We start from the raw sequence: 20,184 nt of genomic DNA on the forward strand, positions 1-20,184 counted from the left end.
GCAAAAATTAGAGGTAGACAGATTTCTAACAATTTGAACTCTTCAAAAATGGAATAGCCTTCTTGTGAATTAGTGAGTTCACTTCTATTTGGACATATTCAAGCAGATCACAGATGATTTTGTGCCAGAGATGTTGAAGAGAGACTTTACATCAGACCAGATGATTTCTACATTCCCTTCCAACTCCTAGGATTCTTAAGATTCTCTAATTTTAGGTTCATGATCTCAGTAAGAGTTATAATCATTATAACACTTCCAGACGATACTGGAAGCCTATTTCTCCATAATCAAGCATTCAAATACATTTGGTGGTTTACTACAATGTATACAAAAACTGGTCTGAGTAAATAAAATCTCACACAATTATATTTTGTTCAAATTTAAGAGTTGTTAAAGGTTTAGTTTAGATCATATTTCTGCGTATATATATGTGATGGCTAATCCCAACCTAAGAGCTAAAAATACAAAACTCTTATCAAAATCAGGTGTGCAATGGACAAATAAACTCATTCACTGCTTACATGAAAGTCAAGGAAATATGGCAAAGAAAACTATATATAACAAGCCAATATTACAATCTACCTACACAATAACTCATCTACTCCTTGCATCTTTATAAGGTGAAAAAATGAGTTTAAAATTTAAAGCAGAAACAAGATGTATTAATCTGTGAAAATGGTTCTTCAATTGTGCGCCTTTAATAGAAAAAAGAGACAGTATTAAAATAGATAAATTATATATCACTATGTTTATGTAGTAGTTGTAGCCAAGGTCCCTAAACAGAATATTGTCCAGCGGTGCCAAGGGAATCGTAATAGTATCAAGAAGTGTTAGATTCAGATTTCAAGTTTTAGTTGAAAAAAAGATAACATTTTATTTGTTTTTAAACTAAGCTAAGCTCTTAAACTAAGCTCTTAAAATCAGAAATATTCCTCAACAGTCATCCTCCAGAGTAGAGGGAAGTGTTTGGAAAAAGGAGACAAAAAAGCATTGAGAAAGATAACATTTTCTAGAGAACTCTGCTAATATTAGAATTAAATGTTTTAATTAGATAGTAATTTACTTGCTTTCTTGTACGTTATGCCATCTTCTCTAGTTTGTGTTGTTACAGTTCTGCATGTGAAATAACAAAAACATATCATATAACATAACAAAAACTCATCATATTTTACATGATCAGTATGTTACAACATTAAGATCAGACTAATAATACAAATCCACTCCACTGCCAACTTTTAAACTCCCTGCAATCTTACAGCAAGTCCTCAAGAATATTAAAATGTGAACAACAGGCTTTATATTTATCTTACAGAAGGTATAAACATCAATTATAAAGAAGAGATGCAAGCCTTTTTTAGTTAGAACATAATTAACATGATTATAAACCATCTCTAATAAACCAGAGGCAATAATTATATTGCTTGTAGTTCTATACAGCGTTCATTGAACAATTAAAAACTTCAAAAACAAATACAAAGGCAAATCCTTATTATATAAACAAAATAAATGCATTAGCTATTGATCCAGCATTTGCTTTTCCCCAATCTAAACAAACTAATCTTAATTCCTATGGCATACAGGGCGGATTGGAAAAGGAAGAAGCTAAAAATCTGTTGTTGCAGAGTTCCTGGTGTGTAGCATGTGAATGATGTAGTAACAGTGAAATTGAAGAGGGAAGGGCAGTCTTCCCTCACAAAACCTCTTTTCCTGCAGTCTTCGCCATCTCAGTTCATGGCAGCTTCATCCTGCTAGTTGTTGAGGCTAAAAAAAAAACCTGTTATCTTGCAGGGACTCCTCTCTGTCTCACATATCCTTCATCCAAACCACCAGCTAATTCTGTCACAGTCTCCAGAATCCATCCTCTTCCTCACCATCTCCATCTCCCTGGTTAAGACCTACCTCTCACCTGGATTATTGTAAATGCTGCTAACTAGTCTCCCTGCTTGTTGCCTTTGCTCTCTGCAGTTTACTCTCAACCCAGCAGCTGGATTGATCCACGCCTTAAAGCTCTCCAGTGACTTCTCATCTCATTCAAAATAAAAGTCAACGCTCTCACAACAGGGTCCTACACAAACTGTTTCCCATTATCTATCTTTCCCCCTCCCGGCCTCAATTCCAGCTACACTGGCCACTTTGCTCTTTTATGAACAGGTGACTCTCACCTCAGGGGTTTTGCAATTGTTCTTCCTTTTACCTGGAAGTTTCTTTTCTCTCTTTCTTTCTTTTCTTTTTTTTTAGAATTCTATACCCAGTGAAAATATCTTAAAAAAATTTTTTTTTATTGGAGTATGGTTGATTGATACCTGGAAGTTTCTTTATTTAGATAACACATGGCTTTACTCCTCTCACCTCCTTGAGGTTTTTGTTCAATGTCCACTTCTCAGTGAATGATTCCCTGACCACCCTATCTATAACTGCGAACTTTATAAAAAAGAGACACTTAGTATTAAAATAGATAAATTATAGATTTATCTATAATTTATATTTTATAATTTATAGATTTATCTATAATTTATCTATAATCCATAAAAACTCCATCTCCCTTCTTTAAACCTGGTTTGTTTTTCTCTATAGAATTTATTACCATCTAATTACCATAAATTTTACCTATTTTCTTTGTCTGAATGTCCTCACTAGATTGTAAACTCCATGAGATTAGGAATTTTTGTCTGTTTTGTTTAATGCTTATTTCTTTTTTGGCTGAGCCGCATGGCTTGCAGGATCTTAGTTCCCTGACCAGGGATTGAACCCCAGTCCACGGCAGCGAAAGTGCCAAGTCCTAACCACTGGACCGCCAGGGAATTCCTGCAATGCTTATTTCCACAGCTAGCACACAGTAGGTATTAAATAAATGCTTTTTGAAAGAATGAATACACTCTACAAATCCTCTAGTAACCAGAGTTGAGAACTAGATGCTTATATAGGTGACCCAGACAATTTTCTCTAAGAACCACACAGAAAAATGACTTTGGGGAAGTTAAGTGTCATTCAATTTAGATGTTTTAACTCAATTAAAAATAGCAGCATTAAATAGTCACATAAAAATTAGACCACCATTCCCTTTACCTCTTTCCTATCTTAAGTCTGGATGCCATTACTTTACTTCCAGAAAGGAATAGTTCCTAAATATTCTGCAGGAGAAAGCAAAAGAATATTAATAGAGATACTCTGCCCTCACATTTACACAGTCTTTTCTCAAAAAGTTGATAAAATCCACACCCCCTTCCAGGAGTTTAAGAAGGGAGATACATCCTTCTTCTTCCCACACTTAAGGAAATGCTTTAACCAACATTTAAGAAAGCAAGAAAAAGCTATCCCCAGGAACCTATGCAAAGAAAGAAAATGACAGCATGTCCTAAGAAATGTCAAAGACAAATGACTGTATTTCCATGGCTAGTACATAGTAGGTGTTCAGTGCTTGTTGATAGAATAAATACCCTCCACAAATCCTCTAGTAATCAGTGCTGAGAACTAGATGCCTATGTAGAACTATTCTGGGGGCTCCACACCAGTGCTAAAGCAGGCATGACACTGTTAGATTTCTATTAATATACTGCTCCCAGAAATTGAAAAAGATGTACAATATGAAGATATAAAACAATTTCCATATGCAAAATATAAAACTCAAAGATCTATGACCTGAGGTTTTCTAGTCCATTTCCTTCATTTGAAAGACAGAGGTCTAGTGAGCTTGAATCATCTCTGAAACTCATCTAAATATTAGTAGTGAAACATACTATAAATCAGATTACTTGGCTCCCAATTCATTACTCTTTTCATTCTATCATGGTACTCTCTAAACTTGAGTGTTCCTTGACCAGGAGTTCTATAGCACCTGAGTTTAAATTACTACATCACCTGGAAATTAAAAGCCTAACTTCCCAATATTATGCCTAAATTAAGTTGTGGTGAGCCTGGATGTTGCTGTAGTCTTTCAACAATAACTGGAAAAAAACCAATTTCACAATTAATTGCATATTTCCTGCCATGAACAGAGGAAACTGTCATTTGCAGTATAGTTTTCTGGTATAAACATGAATTCTGGTGTTCACACCTCCCAGGTTCATATCCCAGTTCTGTCACTTTTTAGCAGAAATCTTCTTAATCTCTCTAAGCTTCAATCTTCTCATTTTAAAAAAGAAGTTAATTGCCAGGAATTCCCTGGCAATCCAGTGGGTAGGACTCTGCACTTTCACTGCCGAGTCCCCAGGTTCAATCCCTGGCTGGGGAACTAAGATCCTGCAAGCCACGTGGCAAAAAAAAAAAAAAGGATCACATGCTGTATTTAGTTGCATGGAAAGTACTCAGTACATGGCCTAAAACATACATATTCATGTTGACAGATCTACTGTCAATTGCAGTCAGACATGAATAGAAGTTATAATCAGATTCCCAGCCTTCAAATTTTAGACTTCATATTTATTAAAATAATCTCCCAAACTGAATGCCTGTTGATTTGAACTTGGTAGCTATTAGTTTTATCTAGTTCCTCAAGAAATGAAAAAATTATAAAGCAGTCAATTCATGTAACAGTTCAATAAGATTTAAAACCAAAACAGATTAAACACAACATTAAAGCATTTTGTGACCTATTTTGGCCAAAAAATGCATTTTTCCCTCATTCGTGTAACCATTACCATTACTCGGTGAACCAGCACCCAATGTTACAAAGATCTTGTAAGTTTGTGTGTGTGTGTGTGTGTGTGTGTGTGTGTGTGATATTCAACACTTTATTATAAAATTGGCTTTGTGATCGATAATTTTGCCCCACTGTAGGCTAATGTAAGTGTTCTGAGTACATTTAAAGTAGGCGAGGCTAAGTTATGCAGTTTGGTAAGTTAGGTATAGTCAATGCATTTTCAACTTACGATATTTTCAACTTACAATGGGGTTTATTGGGATGTAACCCCATTGTAAGTGGAAGAAGAAAAGATCCTGTAAATTATTGATACCTTCTTAGTGGTCCAAGGGCGCCCTCTGTCTGGGTGCAGAAAAAGTTCAATGCTAAATTACTTTTTTTAAAGCTGATGCTTTTCAAGTAAATTCTTAAGAAGTCTATGAAATTAATCTTCTCTTTAATCACTGCTAACATATTGTCAGAAAAGACAATGTCATTGTTACAAGAGTACCAGAATGGTTTGGTCTTACATCCCTATAATTTACCTGGGAATTGGAAAGAAAACCCATGCTATTTTCCCCAGAATTTATTCCACATCATTCAATAAAATTGTTGGTATAGATCACCTAGATAAGTATATTGATCTCTTTGTTTGTTCTGTCCATGTAAAACTCTATACTTTATTTAACATGCCATTGTAGCCGTTTGCCCAGTAATGAGTATCACCAATGTTAAATATTTATTGGGCATCTCTGTGTACAGGACACTGTACTTGGTGAAAAGGATGGGGAAAAAATTCTCTATCCTCAAAGAAATGGCAATCTACTTTTTTAATAAGGATGTGAACAAAGAAATATAGGGTAAGATGTCCACTGAAAAAGATATGCTTCTCTCAGTGCTGCTTTCTGTTACCTCAGGAAAGTTATTCAACTTCTCTGAACCTCAGTTTATCTATAATATGGAGATAATACTCACCTCAAAGGAAAGTTGCACAAATTAACTGAGATATTTGCAAGGACTCAGCATATAGTAAAAGCTCAGTAAAAGGTGGTTGTTTTTATTTATTAATATTAAGAGAAATCTTAAATAACAGCATCCTACATTAAATTTCACTTGCTTCAAATGGAAAGATGCGTAAACAAAATATTTTGTATCTCATTTTTTCAACATTATTCTTTCTAGCGAAGAAAAATAAGTGATCCTGATCAAATGCTTGATTAAATCAATAACTAGGTATTTCTAAAGGAATTATTTCAGTATAAAAAACATAGTTAAGACTCCTTTACCACTACCGAAATTTAGGATTCATAAGAACATGAATTTTCTGGTACTTATTTCATATGCCTTGCCTATTCTCTTGAAATATCTAAAATGTTGAAAATAATTTCATTGTGTTTCATGATCAGCTACATTTCTAACATAAAAGCAGCCCAAAAACAGAATCATGATCATAAAAGGGATCTTAGCAATTTCTAGTTCAATCTTTTTTTTCTTTTTAGAAATAAGAATTTATGCATCTCCTTAACATTACAAAGCACTTTAAAATTTATTTTGTGAATTTTAATAATTTCTCAGGGGGGCAAGCACATAACAAAATATTTTTTATTCTGTTTGTAGGTGGGGAAACATAAATAGCAAAACTAAGCACAGTACAAAATATTCACTAAGAAAAAATAGTTAAAGCTAGGCTAAAGACTACATGTATTATCTCAATTCTCATGTTAACCTGATATAGGTGCTATTTTCTCCATTTACAAATGGGGAAACTGAGTCACTAATCGCTTATGTAACTTACCAATGTCCTGCAACTAGTACACAGCAGAATCAAATCCAGGCTGCCTGATTCCAGAGTCTGCACTCTCAACCTCTATCTATACCTTTCTATTATTTAAAAGTGACAATTTTCTTAAATATCCATGAGTCTGACATAAACGATTGTATAAATAAATGGGGGAAAAGGATCACTTTTTTACAGAAGAATTCCAAATAATAACTATAGAAGGAATGAGGAAAATAATTACCATTCAGTAAACACCAACTGTTGCAAGGAAGAACCATCAACGGATTCCAGTTAAAATTACCAGGTGTATGATGAGAATAGGATATTTGCAACTCACCAAGGCATCTCTCCATATGATATTTATTAATTATAAGGAGAAAAATAGTAAATTTACAGTGGAGAAACCCAGCAGACACAACCTAAATAAAGTGATCAAAGTTAACATCACCACCAGAAAGGTGGAATCACTGTAATTACTGAATGTACAGACAGAACCCTCCATGCAAATAATTTTTACTTAATGATTTAAAGCTCTTCAGCGTTTTTGCTACCATAAAGTTTGGTACTAAACTACCAACTGTGACAAAAACTTAACAAATTCTGTTTGAGTTGAGGCTGGGTAGGCACTAAGTCTCTGAAATCACTTGAAGCATTTTTCCTAAGTTTTGTCTTCGCGAAAACCGTATGCTTTAAAGAAATTATGATGGAGCAGGCCAAATATTCCCATTAATATTTCTATTATCATATAGTAATGCAAGATACAGTTATTATGGAAATTATATTTGGAAGATAGTTTACAAATTCTGAAATCCATTCTCTTTTTAAATATTATTGACAAAGAAAATGAATTATGCCATATGTAAAAAAATAAAAGTTATGGGTACCTTTTGATTTCAAATAATTAAAACTGATATTTATTGAGCCTTTACTATGTACCAGGCACATTTTTTTCTTGCACATTATTTCATTAAATTCTCACAATTTCATAAGGTAGATTATATTACCACCACTTCTCAGATGAGTAAATGGCTAGAAAGGTTAAAAACACTGCATAAGGATGGGTTGTCTGACACAAACAATACTGTCATTCTTTTTCTAAATATTTTTCCAATTGCTAACAAGCAGAAAATCTAATTAATTTGAGTTTCATTGACTTTCATCTTCACTTCCCTCCTATGTAGGGCTATGTTAACACATAGCAACAAGGAGAATGGTAAATAATTAATAATCTAAGATAATTAAGAGTTGGCCATATTGTTATTACAATTATACTAAACTTATTTACATATCCTTTGTTTTATATCAAACTTTGAGTTCTTATGGAGGAGAAACATGATTTTGATTAAATATAAAATGGACAGTTAAACCTCTAAATAGTACACACTTTGTAAGAAGCTGAAGCACATGTCATTATTCAGGTAATCATTCTTGATTACTTCATTTACACACATCTTTACAAGTCTAAACAAAATGTACAGATATAAACACCATAATTTTTAACTTCCTGTTTTTCACCCTTAAAGCACTGATTCCTTGAACCTAGTAAAAAAATTTTCAAGTAACTGCATTAGGAAGTTTATAATTAATGTAATCATTTATATTTAAAGTATTTTTTAAATTTGAAGTTTCTATTATTAAAAATATTTCTTATTATTACAGTTTATTTACACCCTTGATTTTTAAAAAAATAAGTAATGTGCTTCATATTGGCTTCTGGATTTGCTGTCTTGCCTACAACAAAACAAGTCACTGGGTTTAAACTGGATGAGTCACAAAGCAAAAGTTTGGACTTGATCATTGGTTTCAGTCCTATTTTTAGAGGTATGGGAATACAAAAGAAGTTCTTAATCTGGAGACATTTAAAATGGTTTTTTTAGTTTTCTTCAGAAAGGAAATGGGCTGCCAAACTTCAGGACCATCATAGAATCCACTAAATATATAATAAATATTTTGTACAAAATGTTTACATTCTATTAAACATTGTATCTTACCTACGTGTAAAATAACACTGCCACTGACATCAGTGGAATTTCATGGGCAAAGGAATGAGTCAGTAAGTCTTGTCAAAATAGGCATTTTTCTTACTCCTCTAAAATGTTATAATTGTCCAAATATAAATACTTAAAAGGATGCAGTTTCCATGTATTACTTACAGATTGACAATTGTCTAAAAAAGCACGAAGTTCATAGACAAGCCTCTCTCTCCTTGTTCTTTCTAAAAAATGCATAAAATGGAAAACAACCTTATACTATACTGAAATCCAAATTATAGGTAAGAAAAAACAAAAACCAAATGACACAAGAGTGGAAATTAATTTTCAAATATTGGTAACTTACAGGATTTGCAGTTACTTTTTCATTAGCATTGGTTTGCTGTTTTCTATGTTTTAAATTGTAATATACTTTGAAGAAAATATTCAATGTATTTAAAATTTTTAAAAACATTTAAAATGAATAAGAACAGAATTTTCAGATAACATTAGATTTTTCTCATTTGTATCCATTTAAAGATTCATTTTCATATAACTGTTCTTGCAAAATGTATCTCAAAAATAGAAAAAAATGTCCAAAGGAAAGTTTTATTTATGTGGTAGAAAAATTGAAAAGGAAAGAAAATAAACACATCTTCACAATTTCAGAGGTGACAAAAACCTATGGTATTTCAAGTGGTTTCTGATCTCCCTTAAAGGATTTGAAAATTGTATACAAAGTTTTATAAAGTAATCTTAACAGCCAGATTCCTGTTGACGTGCTCTAGGTCTCGTTTTAACGGTAAACTTCATACAATGTAATGAAAGAAAATTGATTTGGTAATGCTGAACCTATTGATTAAACTGTGAACACAACAAACACTGGTCATTTTTTGGGTAGAAATATTTACAAGCAATTAAAGTCTCTGATTTCTTGCAGTTGTTTCCTGTTGTCTTCCCGATTTTACAATTCCCCAACGCAAAGGTGCAGAAAACTAACATTTACCATCCTTTTCGAGAAATGGCATAATGGAGAGAAGACCTGCGGGGTATAAACACAGATGTAGACATGTGGAAGTTGATGGCTTTAAGATTCATTTTGTTGCTAAGTTTTTGTCGTTTCTTAAATTAAAATTTTGAGTTTTTCCTTAAAATCCCCGCGCTACTTTGCTTTAGCCCCACCGAATACATGTCCCCTACCCATTTTTGACCCTGTTAACTCTTCTCCTGCCGCTGTTTCAGCATCGCAAGTCCCCAGCAACCTGGGAGAGTTGAAACCCACGGAGTCCAAACGCCCAGGGAGCCGAAAACTGGGTGGTTCCGGGCTCCGCTGGACCCGCGGCCTTCGAGTTCCGGCGGCAGACCCCACCTCCAGGCCCTCCTGGGAGATCCGAGGCCTCTCCCAGAACATTCCTAAAGGGCGTTCCCTATTTATTCGTTCAATAAGTATTTGTTCAATTTCCGATACCCCTCAGTCTTCGGAAAAGCAATTAGGGCCTCACTTTGCCCGAACTGTGTCCTCGCCTTGTTAATGACACAAATAAGGCGGGGAAGACGAATCTCGGCCACTATTTAGCAAATACCGCGTGAGATTTACCAAATGCCGTCCCTCGGAGTCCCTAACATCTGCCGGGAACACAAGGCCATCTCCCTTCCCTCCATCCTTCACTGCCACCCAAGAAAGCGTTAATGGCAAATAGCGACCACGGCCAAGCTCTGCTGTTCTTGCCTCCGAGCCAGCATTATGCCAAGTTCCTCCACACCGCGAGGCGCCACCCTCTCCCCAAGCCAGCAGGAGGGGCGTCAGGCCGCGGCCCGGACCCCGGGCCAAGGGCCGGGAGAGATCTGAGCGTCCGGGCCTCAAACACCTCCGGGCTAGAGGTGGGTCGAGAATCAAGTCCGGGCGTGGCATCCTAGGGTGTCTCAGCCGAATTCTTCCAAGTAGCCGGGAGGCTGGTTGTCCGAACCGCGTAGCGAAACTACAACTCCCAGGACCACAGCTGACCGGACTTCCGGAAGCCAAAGCCTGGCGGGGAGGAGGTTGCTGAGATCCGGATAAGAGGCCGGGGGTTAATTTAGCAAGAAAAACGGGGGGCGGGAAGAGCTATAGTGCTAACCTGTCAATTCGCCACCATGAACGTGGTTTTTGCTGTGAAGCAGTACATTTCCAAAATGATAGAGGACAGCGGACCGGGCATGAAAGTACTTCTTATGGATAAAGAGACGGTGAGTTTGCTTTTGCTCAGTGTTTGTGAGGGAACCCTCCTCCCTTGCAATAGCTGGTCCCATTCCACTGTAGGATATAGTATGTAATTAAAGATTTATAAGTGAGGGTCAGTTCAGTGTGGAACTGAAAGGTTGTGTATGTAAAGCTTGCCTAGAAGGTTTGCAGTTTGAATGGCTCTAACCACTGCCGGAGGTTCTTGTACCCAGAACAGTTTATTGAAATCAGAAATCGTTTTTTAAATGCTTTTGCCAAGAAATAATATATAAGACAGCGCACTCGGAGGACTTTGGGATGGTCCTGTTATTTCCACTCAGCGTTATGTTTTTAAAGGAAAGCTGTCAGGGCTCAAACTGAGGTGACAGGTTATTATTTATTGGTCACAAAATTTAAAAAAAGAACTCTTTAAGGTGATGGGAAATTTATGGGTTGTTCGTGTTCAGAGAGAACGTTTCATTTTGGTACATTACTTATTATTTTAGATGCTCAGTAAATGTTATTACATATGTTAGTATTTAAGTTATCCAACTAAGTAGTGTTAATGAAAAAAAAGATTTTAAGGCTTAGGTATGGCTGCTTGTTTTTATTATTCTGGACTAGCATAATATTAGTTAATTCTTTTTCTTTACAGACCGGCATAGTGAGTATGGTATACACACAATCGGAAATTCTCCAGAAGGAAGTGTACCTTTTTGAACGCATTGATTCTCAAAATCGAGAGATCATGAAACACCTGAAAGCAATTTGTTTTCTTCGACCTACAAAGGTACTACATAAACAGCTGCCGTCTGCTTAGGCAAATACAGCACACTATGATCTGGAAGTATTATTAAGGCAAAATAAATTTATATTATCATCATTTGTGGCATCATAATTATCCTGGTTTATCAGAGTTATAACCATGACTCTCCTCCTTTCCACATCTCAGTCACTGCTTACAGCCAGTTTTTCCTTCAAGGTGTCTTTAAGGTTCTCAGCTACTTCCAAAGCCACTAACTATCCCAGCAGAGACCCACATCACTTTATTCCTGGATTAACCTCCATACCTATCACACTGAACACCATTGCCATTTATTTATTTATTTATTTTTAAATTTTTGAATTTTATTTTTTTATACAGCAGGTTCTTATTAGTCATCAGTTTTATACACATCAGTGTATACATGTCAATCCCAATCGCCCAATTCATCACACCCCCACCCCCACCCCCCACGGCTTTCCCTCCTTGGTGTCCATACATTTGTTCTCTACATCTGTGTCTCTATTTTTGCCCTGCAAACTGGTTCATCTGTACCATTTTTCTAGGCTCCACATATATGCATTAATATACGCTATTTGTTTTTCTCTTTCTGACTTACTTCACCCTGCATGACAGTCTCTAGATCCATCCACATCTCTACAAATGACCCAATTTCATTCCTTTTCATGGCTGAGTAATATGACATTGTATATATGTACCACATCTTCTTTATCCATTCGTCTGTCGATGGGCATTTAGATTGCTTCTGTGACCTGGCTATTGTAAATAGTGCTGCAATGAACATTGGGGTGCATGTGTCTCTTTGAATTATGGTTTTCTCTGGGTATATGCCCCGTAGTGGGATTGCTGGATCATATGGTAATTCTATTTTTAGTTTTTTAAGGAACCTCCATACTGTTCTCCATAGTGGCTGTATCAGTTTACATTCCCACCAACAGCGCAAGAGGGTTCCCTTTTCTCCACACCCTCTCCAGCATCTGTTGTTTGTAGATTTTCTGATGATGCCCATTCTAACTGGTGTGAGGTGATACCTCATTGTACTTTTGATTTGCATTTCTCTAATGATTAGTGATGTTGAGCAGCTTTTCATGTGCTTCTTGGCCATCTGTATGTCTTCTTTGGAGAAATGTCTATTTAGGTCTTTTGCCCATTTTTGGATTGGGTTGTTTGTTTTTTTAATATTGAGCTGCATGAGCTGTTAATATATTTTGGATATTAATCCTTTGTCCATTGATTCGTTTGCAAATATTTTCTCCCATTCTGAAGGTTGTCTTTTCGTCTTCTTTATGGTTTCCTTTGCTGTGCAAAAGCTTTGAAGTTTCATTAGGTCCCATTTGTTTATTTTTGTTTTTATTTCCATTACTCTAGGAGGTGGATCAAAAAAGATCTTGCTGTGATTTATGTCAAAGAGTGTTCTTCCTATGTTTTCCTCTAAGAGTTTTATAGTGTCCAGTCTTACATTTAGGTCTCTAATCCATTTTGAGTTTATTTTTGTGTATGGTGTTAGGGAGTGTTCTAATTTCATTCTTTTACATGTAGCTGTCCAGTTTTCCCAGCACCACTTATTGAAGAGACTGTCTTTTCTCCATTGTATATCCTTGCCTCCTTTGTCATAGATTTGTTGACCATATGTGCGTGGGTTTATCTCTGGGCTTTCTATCTTGTTCCATTGATATATGTTTCTGTTTTTGTGCCAGTACCATATTGTCTTGATTACTGTAGCTTTGTAGTATATTCTGAAGTCAGGGAGTCTGATTCCTCCAGCTCCGTTTTTTTCCCTCAAGACTGCTTTGGCTATTTGGGGTCTTTTGTGTCTCCATACAAATTTTAAGATTTTTTGTTCTAGTTCCATAAAAAATGCCATTGGTAATTTGATAGGGATTGAATCTGTAGATTGCTTTGGGTAGTATAGTAATTTTCACAGTACTTATTCTTCCAATCCAAGAACATGGTATATCTCTCCATCTGTTGGTATCATGTTTAATTTCTTTCATCAGTGTCTTATAGTTTTCTGCATACAGGTCTTTTGTCTCCCTAGGTAGGTTTATTCATAGGTATTTTATTCTTTTTGTTGCAGTGGTAAATGGGAGTGTTTCCTTAATTTCTCTTTCAGATTTTGCATCATCAGTGTATAGGAATGCAAGAGATTTCTGTGCATTAATTTTGTATCCTGCAACTTTACCAAATTCATTGATTAGCTCTACTAGTTTTCTGGTGGCATCTTTAGGATTCTCTATGTATAGTATCATGTCATCTGGAAACAGTGACAGTTTTACTTCTTCTTTTCCAATTTGTATTCCTTTTATTTCTTTTTCTTCTCTGATTGCCATGGCTAGGACTTCCAAAACTATGTTGAATGATAGTGGTGAGAGTGGACATCCTTGTCTTCTTCCTGATTTTAGAGGAAATGCTTTCAGTGTTTGACCATTGAGAATGATGTTTGCTGTGGGTTTGTCATATATGGCCTTTATTATGTTGAGTTAGGTTCCCTCTATACCCACTTTCTGGAGAGTTTTTAACATAAATGGGTGTTGAATTTTGTCAAAAGCTTTTTCTGCCTCTATTGAGATGATCATATGGTTTTTATTCTTCAATTTGTTAATATGGTGTATCACATTGATTGATTTGCATATATTGAAGAATCCTTGCATCCCTGGGATAAATCCCACTTGATCATGGTATATGATCCTTTCAATGTGTTGTTGGACTCTGTTTGCTAGTATTTTGTTGAGGATTTTTGCATCTATATTCATCAGTGATATTGATCTGTAATTTTCTTTTTTTGTAGTATCTTTGTCTGGTTTTGGTATCAGGGTGATGGTGACCTCACAGAATGAGTTTGGGAGTGTTCCTTCCTCTGCAATTTTTTGGAAGAGTTTGAGAAGGATGGTTGTTAGCTCGTCTCTAAATGTTTGATAGAATTCACCTGTGAAGCCATCTGGTCCTGGACTTTTGTTTGTTGGAAGATTTTTAATCACAGTTTCAATTTCACTACTTGTGATTAATCTGTTCATATTTTCTATTTCTTCCTGGTTCAGTCTTGGAAGGTTATACCTTTCTAAGAATTTGTCCATTTCTTCCAGATTGTCCATTTTATTGGCATAGAGTTGCTTGTAGTAGTCTCTTAGGATGCTTTGTATTTCTGTGGTGTCTGTTGTAACTTCTCCTTTTTCATTTCTAAGTTTATTGATTTGAGTCCTCTCCCTCTTTTTCTTGATGAGTCTGGCTAATGGTTTATCAATTTTGTTTATCTTCTCAAAGAACCAGCTTTTAGTTTTATTGATCTTTGCTATTGTTTTCTTTGTTTCTATTTCATTTATTTCTGCTCTGATCTTTATGATTTCTTTCCTTCTGCTAACTTTGGGTTTTGTTTGTTCTTCTTTCTCTAGTTCCTTTAGATGTAAGGTTAGATTGTTTATTTGAGATTTTTCCTGTTTCTTGAGGTAGGCTTGTATAGCTATAAACTTTCCTCTTAGAACTGCTTTTGCTGCATCGCATACATTTTGGATCATCGTGTTTTCATTGTCATTTGTCTCTAGGTATTTTTTGATTTCCTCTTTGATTTCTTCAGTGATCTCTTGGTTATTTAGTAACGTATTGTTTAACCTCCATGTGTTTGTGTTTTTTTACTTTTTTTTCCCTGTAATTCATTTCTAATCTCATAGCATTGGGGTCAGAAAAGATACTTGATATGATTTCAGTTTACTTAAGTTTACTGAGGCTTGATTTGTGACCCAAGATGTGATCTATCCTGGAGATGTTCTGTGCGCACTTGAGAAGAAAGTGTTATCTGCTGTTTTTGGATGGAATGTCCTATAAATATCAATTAAATCTATCTGGTCTATTGTGTCATTTAAAGCTTGTGTTTCCTTATTTATTTTCATTTTGGATGATCTGTCCATTGGTGTAAGTGAGGTGTTAAAGTCCCCCACTATTATTGTGTTACTGTTGATTTCCTCTTTTAGAGCTGTTAGCAGTTGCCTTATGTATTGAGGTGCTCTTATGTTGGGTGCATATATATTTATAATTGGTATATCTTGTTCTTGGATTGATCCCTTGATCATTATGTAGTGTCCTTTCTTGTCTCTTGTAACATTCTTTATTTTAAAGTCTATTTTATCTGGTATGAGTATTGCTACTCCAGCTTTCTTTTGATTTCCATTTGCATGGAATATCTTTTTTCATCCCCTCACTTTCAATCTGTATGTGTCCCTAGGTCTGAAGTGGGTCTATTGTAGACAGCATATATATGGGTCTTGTTTTTGTATCCATTCAGCAAGCCTGTGTCTTTTGGTTGGAGCGTTTAATCCATTCACTTTTAAGGTAATTATTGATATGTATGTTCCTATGACCATTTTCTTAATTGTTTTGGGTTTGTTTTCGTAGGTCCTTTTCTTCTCTTGTGTTTCCCACTTAGAGAATTTCCTTTTGCATATGTTGTAGAGCTGGTTTGGTGGTGCTGAATTCTCTTAGCTTTTGCTTGTCTGTAAAGCTTTTGATTTCTCCATCGAATCTGAATTAGATCCTTGCTGGGTAGAGTAATCTTGGTTGTAGGTTCTTCCCTTTCATCACTTTAAGTATATAATGCCACTCCCTTCTGGCTTGTAGAGTTTCTGCTGAGAAATCAGCTGTTAACCTTATGGGAGTTTCCTTGTATGTTATTTGTAGTTTTTCCCTTGCTGCTTTCAATAATTTTTCTTTGTCTTTAATTTTTGCCAATTTGTTTACTATGTGTCTCGGCGTGTTTCTCCTTGGGTTTATCCTGTATGGGACTCGCTGCACTTCCTGGACTTGGGTGGTTATTTCCTTTCCCATGTTAGGGAAGTTTTCAACAATAATCTCTTCAAATATTTTCTTGGGCCCTTTCTCTCTCTCTTCTCCTTCTGGAACCCCTATAATGCGAATGTTGTTGTGTTTAATGTTGTCCCAGAGATCTCTTAGGCTGTCTTTATTTCTTTTCATTCTTTTCTCTTTATTCTGTTCTGTAGCAGTGAATTCCACCGTTCTGTCTTCCAGGTCACTTACCCGTTCTTCTGCCTCAATTATTCTGGTATTGATTCCTTCTAGTATAGTTTTCATTTCAGTTATTGTATTGTTCATCTCTGTTTGTTTGTTCTTTAATTCTTCTAGGTCTTTTTTAAACATTTCTTGCATCTTCTTGATCTTTGCCTCCATTCTTTTCCGAGGTCCTGGATCATCTTCACGATCATTATTCTGAATTCTTTTTCTGGAAGGTTGCCTGTCTCCCCTTCATTTAGTTGTTTTTCTGGGCTTTTATCTTGTTCCTTCATTTGGTACATAGCCCTCTACCTTTTCATCTTGTCTTTCTTTCTGTGAATGTGGTTTTTGTTCCACAGGCTGCAGGATTGTAGTTCTTCTTGCTTCTGCTGTCTGCCCTCTGGTGGATGAGGCTGTCTAAGAGGCTTGTGCAAGTTTCCTGATGGGAGGGACTGGTGGTGGGTAGAGGTGACTGTTGCTCTGGTGGGCAGAGCTCAGTAAAACTTTAATCTGCTTGACTGCTGATGGGTGGGGCTGGGTTCCCTCCCTGTTGGTTGTTTGGCCTGAGACAACCCAACACTGGAGCCTACCTGGGCTCTTTGGTGGGGCTAATGACAGACTCTGGGAGGGCTCACGCTAAGGAGTACTTCCCAGAACTTCTGCTGCCAGTGTCCTTGCCCCCATGGTGAGCCATAGCCACCCTCTGCCTCTGCAGGAGACCCTCCCACACTAGCAGGTAGGTCTGATTCAGTCTCCCCTGGGGTCACTGCTCCTTCCCCTGGGTCCTGATGCTCACACTACTTTGTGTGTGCCCTCCAAGAGTGGAGTCTCTGTTTCCCCCAGTCCTGTCAAAGTCCTGCAATCAAATCCCACTAGGCTTCAAAGTCTGATTCTCTAGGAATTCCTCCTCCTGTTGCCAGACCCCCAGGTTGGGAAGCCTGATGTGGGGCTTAGAACCTTCATTCCAGTGGGTGGACATCTATGGTATAAGTGTTCTCCAGTCTGTGAGTCACCCACCCAGCAGTTATGGGATTTGATTTTACTGTGATTGTGCTCCTCCTACCATCTCATTGTGGCTTCTCCTTTGTCTTTACATGTGGGGTATCTTTTTTGGTGAGTTCCAGTGTCTTCCTGTCGATGATTGTCCAGCAGCTAGTTGTGATTTTGGTGTTCTCGCAAGAGGGAGTGAGAGCACGTCCTTCTACTCCACCATCTTGGTTCAGGGCCACCAATACATACTTATATCAGTGTTTTCAGTCTTTATCATTTTATTCACATCTATGCTCAGGAACCTTTAATGACTCAATTTTACTTCCATCATTAAGTTTATATTTAGTAGCCCTCAGAGCCCTCCTTTAGCTGGTCTGGTCTGCCCTTATGTATTCAACCTCCTATGTCCTACCTCTGCTCCTCCACTGCAGCCAGATTGGCCTTTTTATGATCCCTTTACATACTCATTCCTGTCCTCTGTTCTCTTCCCCTGATTAAAGATTCTTTAGCCTTCTGTCAGTTTTCAGCCATCATCTTCTAAATCTAACTTGAGTCCTCCTTTAAAATTCCTTTACTATTTCAATCTTACTTTGTATGTTCTCTTGTTTTATATTCATGTTCTTAACTCCAGTGCTTGTACATTATCTACTTTCCAATATACAAATCTGACGATGTCACCACGCTTGAAATCCTTGAACGTTTGCTCATTGCTTTTATGATAAAGACAAAACTCCATTAAGTGTGGCCTGCAAGGCCCTGTATGGTCTAGTTCCTACTATTTCTATAGCCTCATTTCAAACCATTCCCCTTTTGCTCTTAGCCACACTAACCTTTCAGTCCACTGTATTCCGTCATGCCGCAGGACCTTTGCACAGGTTCTTCTCTTTGCCTGGAACGTTTTCACTCCCTCAAGCAAATCTTTCCTGGCTTTGCTGACCAGTTCAAACTCCCCTCTCATAAACACTTATAGCACCATCTTCCTCTTCCTATTACTTGTCATGGTTGAAGTCTCGTATGGTTTGTGTGATTAATTAATATGTCTCACCTACCAGCAGTAAGCTCCAGGAGAGCATATTTTCACACTGTTCTGTCCCCATTGCCTGCCACATAATGGATACTCAATAAATAGTTCCTGAATTAATTAATACATCAATTAATTCTTTGATACAGTAGTTTCCAATTGTTTCATATTAGTCATGAAATTTTGGCTCTGGGAGGGATCTTAGAGATTATCAGTCTATCATTTCCTAACATTTTTTATTGGAGAAGCTCTTTCAGTGCCATATGTATGTTCTCTCAAACTCAAAATGTGTTGTCAAAAACAATTTTTCCTTAAGATTACATTATAAAGTTAATTTTTAATGTGTTTTTTAAATTTAAATTACAGTTTTTAAAGTCTTTTTCCCATTTAACAAGCAATATGTATTGCTTACATTACTTTTAATTCTATAAGGAAATGTATGGTTTTTTAACATTCAAAAATGATATTTTATATCATGTATAATTTGGGGATCAACTTTATACTGAAATTTAACCATATGTTATAGTATCAAAAGTAGATAAGATCTGCATTATGATCGTATGTAATTGGAATTATTATGTTTTGACCATTTGAAAATCAACTTTTAGTTCTAAATTTCATGTTTTATTTTTAAATAATGTAATTATACAAAAGGTCTTAGCCTACTGTTTGCAAATACTTCACAAATATTGCAGTTCTGCAGCCTCTGGTCCCAATTAGTTAAAAGTCCAAGTGAATATATTTAACTATATTTTCTCTTGAATGTTGGTTTTTAAAGGACTAGACACATTTTGATGTTCCACATAAGAATTTTGATCAGATGAATAAAATTTATAAACAAACAGCTTGAGGCAAATTTGCAGAATTATTATCTCTTTTATGTTGTATTTCAACATCTATGTCCTTTATATTTTTTAATCTTAATTTGGCCAAGGCAATGCAGCTAGTTAATGTTACATGATTCCTGATCATTGTATTCAATGTGGCTCTTTTTTATCCCCAGCCCTCACCCCTCCCAACATACACACACTTAATCTAGACCTCAGCACACAGTAGGCACTCAGTAAATACTTAAATAAATCAGTGGATGATACGTATTTATTACTTTTTCACTTAAGCAGTTCTCGTATTTTATTTGTTTGTTCTTTTCTTTTCTAGGAGAATGTGGATTATCTGATTCAGGAGCTCCGAAGACCCAAATACAGTATATATTTTATTTGTAAGTATGTTATTTCACCTGTTCAATCATGTAACTAAATCCTAGCTAATATGTTCTATTGGGTACTTCATATCATCAGTAAGTTAATTGAATCCATCACTGAAAGAGTCTGGTGAGTTTTTTTGTCATTTCAAAGTATTAAAAGTGTTAAAAGTGTTGGACCAACATTCTGTTTCTGAGAGCTAAATGTGATTTCCACTCATCATAGACTGCTTAGGTTAAAAACAAATTTTTTGTTAAGTTTTACTTTGCCCTTCAAGTTTCTTTATAAGTCAAAAGTTGTAAGTAGTCAACTTTCACATTCTACCTTTGCCAAAAACGTATGTATATTTATTTCTATTTTACACTTTTATGAACGGAGGTATAGAAGCTGATTTATTTATTTGGAGGGAGGATATACTTGAGTTTGTTGGAAAAGCAGAGATTTACTTTACATACCAGATGAAAACAGTCTACTTCTCTTTGCAACTTTATGTAATACTTGAAAGTACAAGTCATCAGGTAGATATCTCCTATTTGCATAACTTTTGGGGAGGGGAAAGGGGGTGGAGGCCTGGAAATAAACTGGGTTTGTGGTTACTATACAATTTATATGGATTTTTTT

The 20,184-nt window shown here is 36.0% G+C and overlaps 1 protein-coding gene and 1 long non-coding RNA gene across 7 annotated transcripts in view; one reads left to right on the forward strand and one right to left on the reverse strand.

Annotated features, from left to right (window-relative positions):
- Positions 1-6,742: 6,742 nt before the first annotated feature.
- LOC113615395 (uncharacterized) lies at positions 6,743-10,178 on the reverse strand. Its single transcript, XR_003430990.1, has 2 exons — positions 9,966-10,178; positions 6,743-9,410 (listed from the first exon to the last, which is right to left on the reverse strand). It is a non-coding gene; the product is annotated as an uncharacterized LOC113615395 (long non-coding RNA).
- Positions 10,179-10,351: 173 nt separating this feature from the next.
- The window catches only part of VPS45 (vacuolar protein sorting 45 homolog), an 81,990-nt gene continuing 72,157 nt past the window's right edge, over positions 10,352-20,184 (forward strand). For all 6 annotated transcript variants that reach the window (XM_027097748.1, XM_027097750.1, XM_027097749.1 and 3 more), the window contains exons 1-3: positions 10,352-10,594; positions 11,224-11,358; positions 19,520-19,580. In XM_027097748.1, the coding sequence (XP_026953549.1) occupies positions 10,502-10,594; positions 11,224-11,358; positions 19,520-19,580 (289 nt within the window). In that variant the 5' untranslated portion in view covers positions 10,352-10,501. The remainder of the gene's footprint in view (positions 10,595-11,223; positions 11,359-19,519; positions 19,581-20,184) is intronic.

Source organism: Aethalodelphis obliquidens, unplaced genomic scaffold (genome assembly GCF_003676395.1).
Source record: "Aethalodelphis obliquidens isolate GAN/ISIS:26980383/991018 unplaced genomic scaffold, ASM367639v1 scaffold116, whole genome shotgun sequence".
Taxonomy (NCBI): domain Eukaryota; kingdom Metazoa; phylum Chordata; class Mammalia; order Artiodactyla; family Delphinidae; genus Aethalodelphis; species Aethalodelphis obliquidens.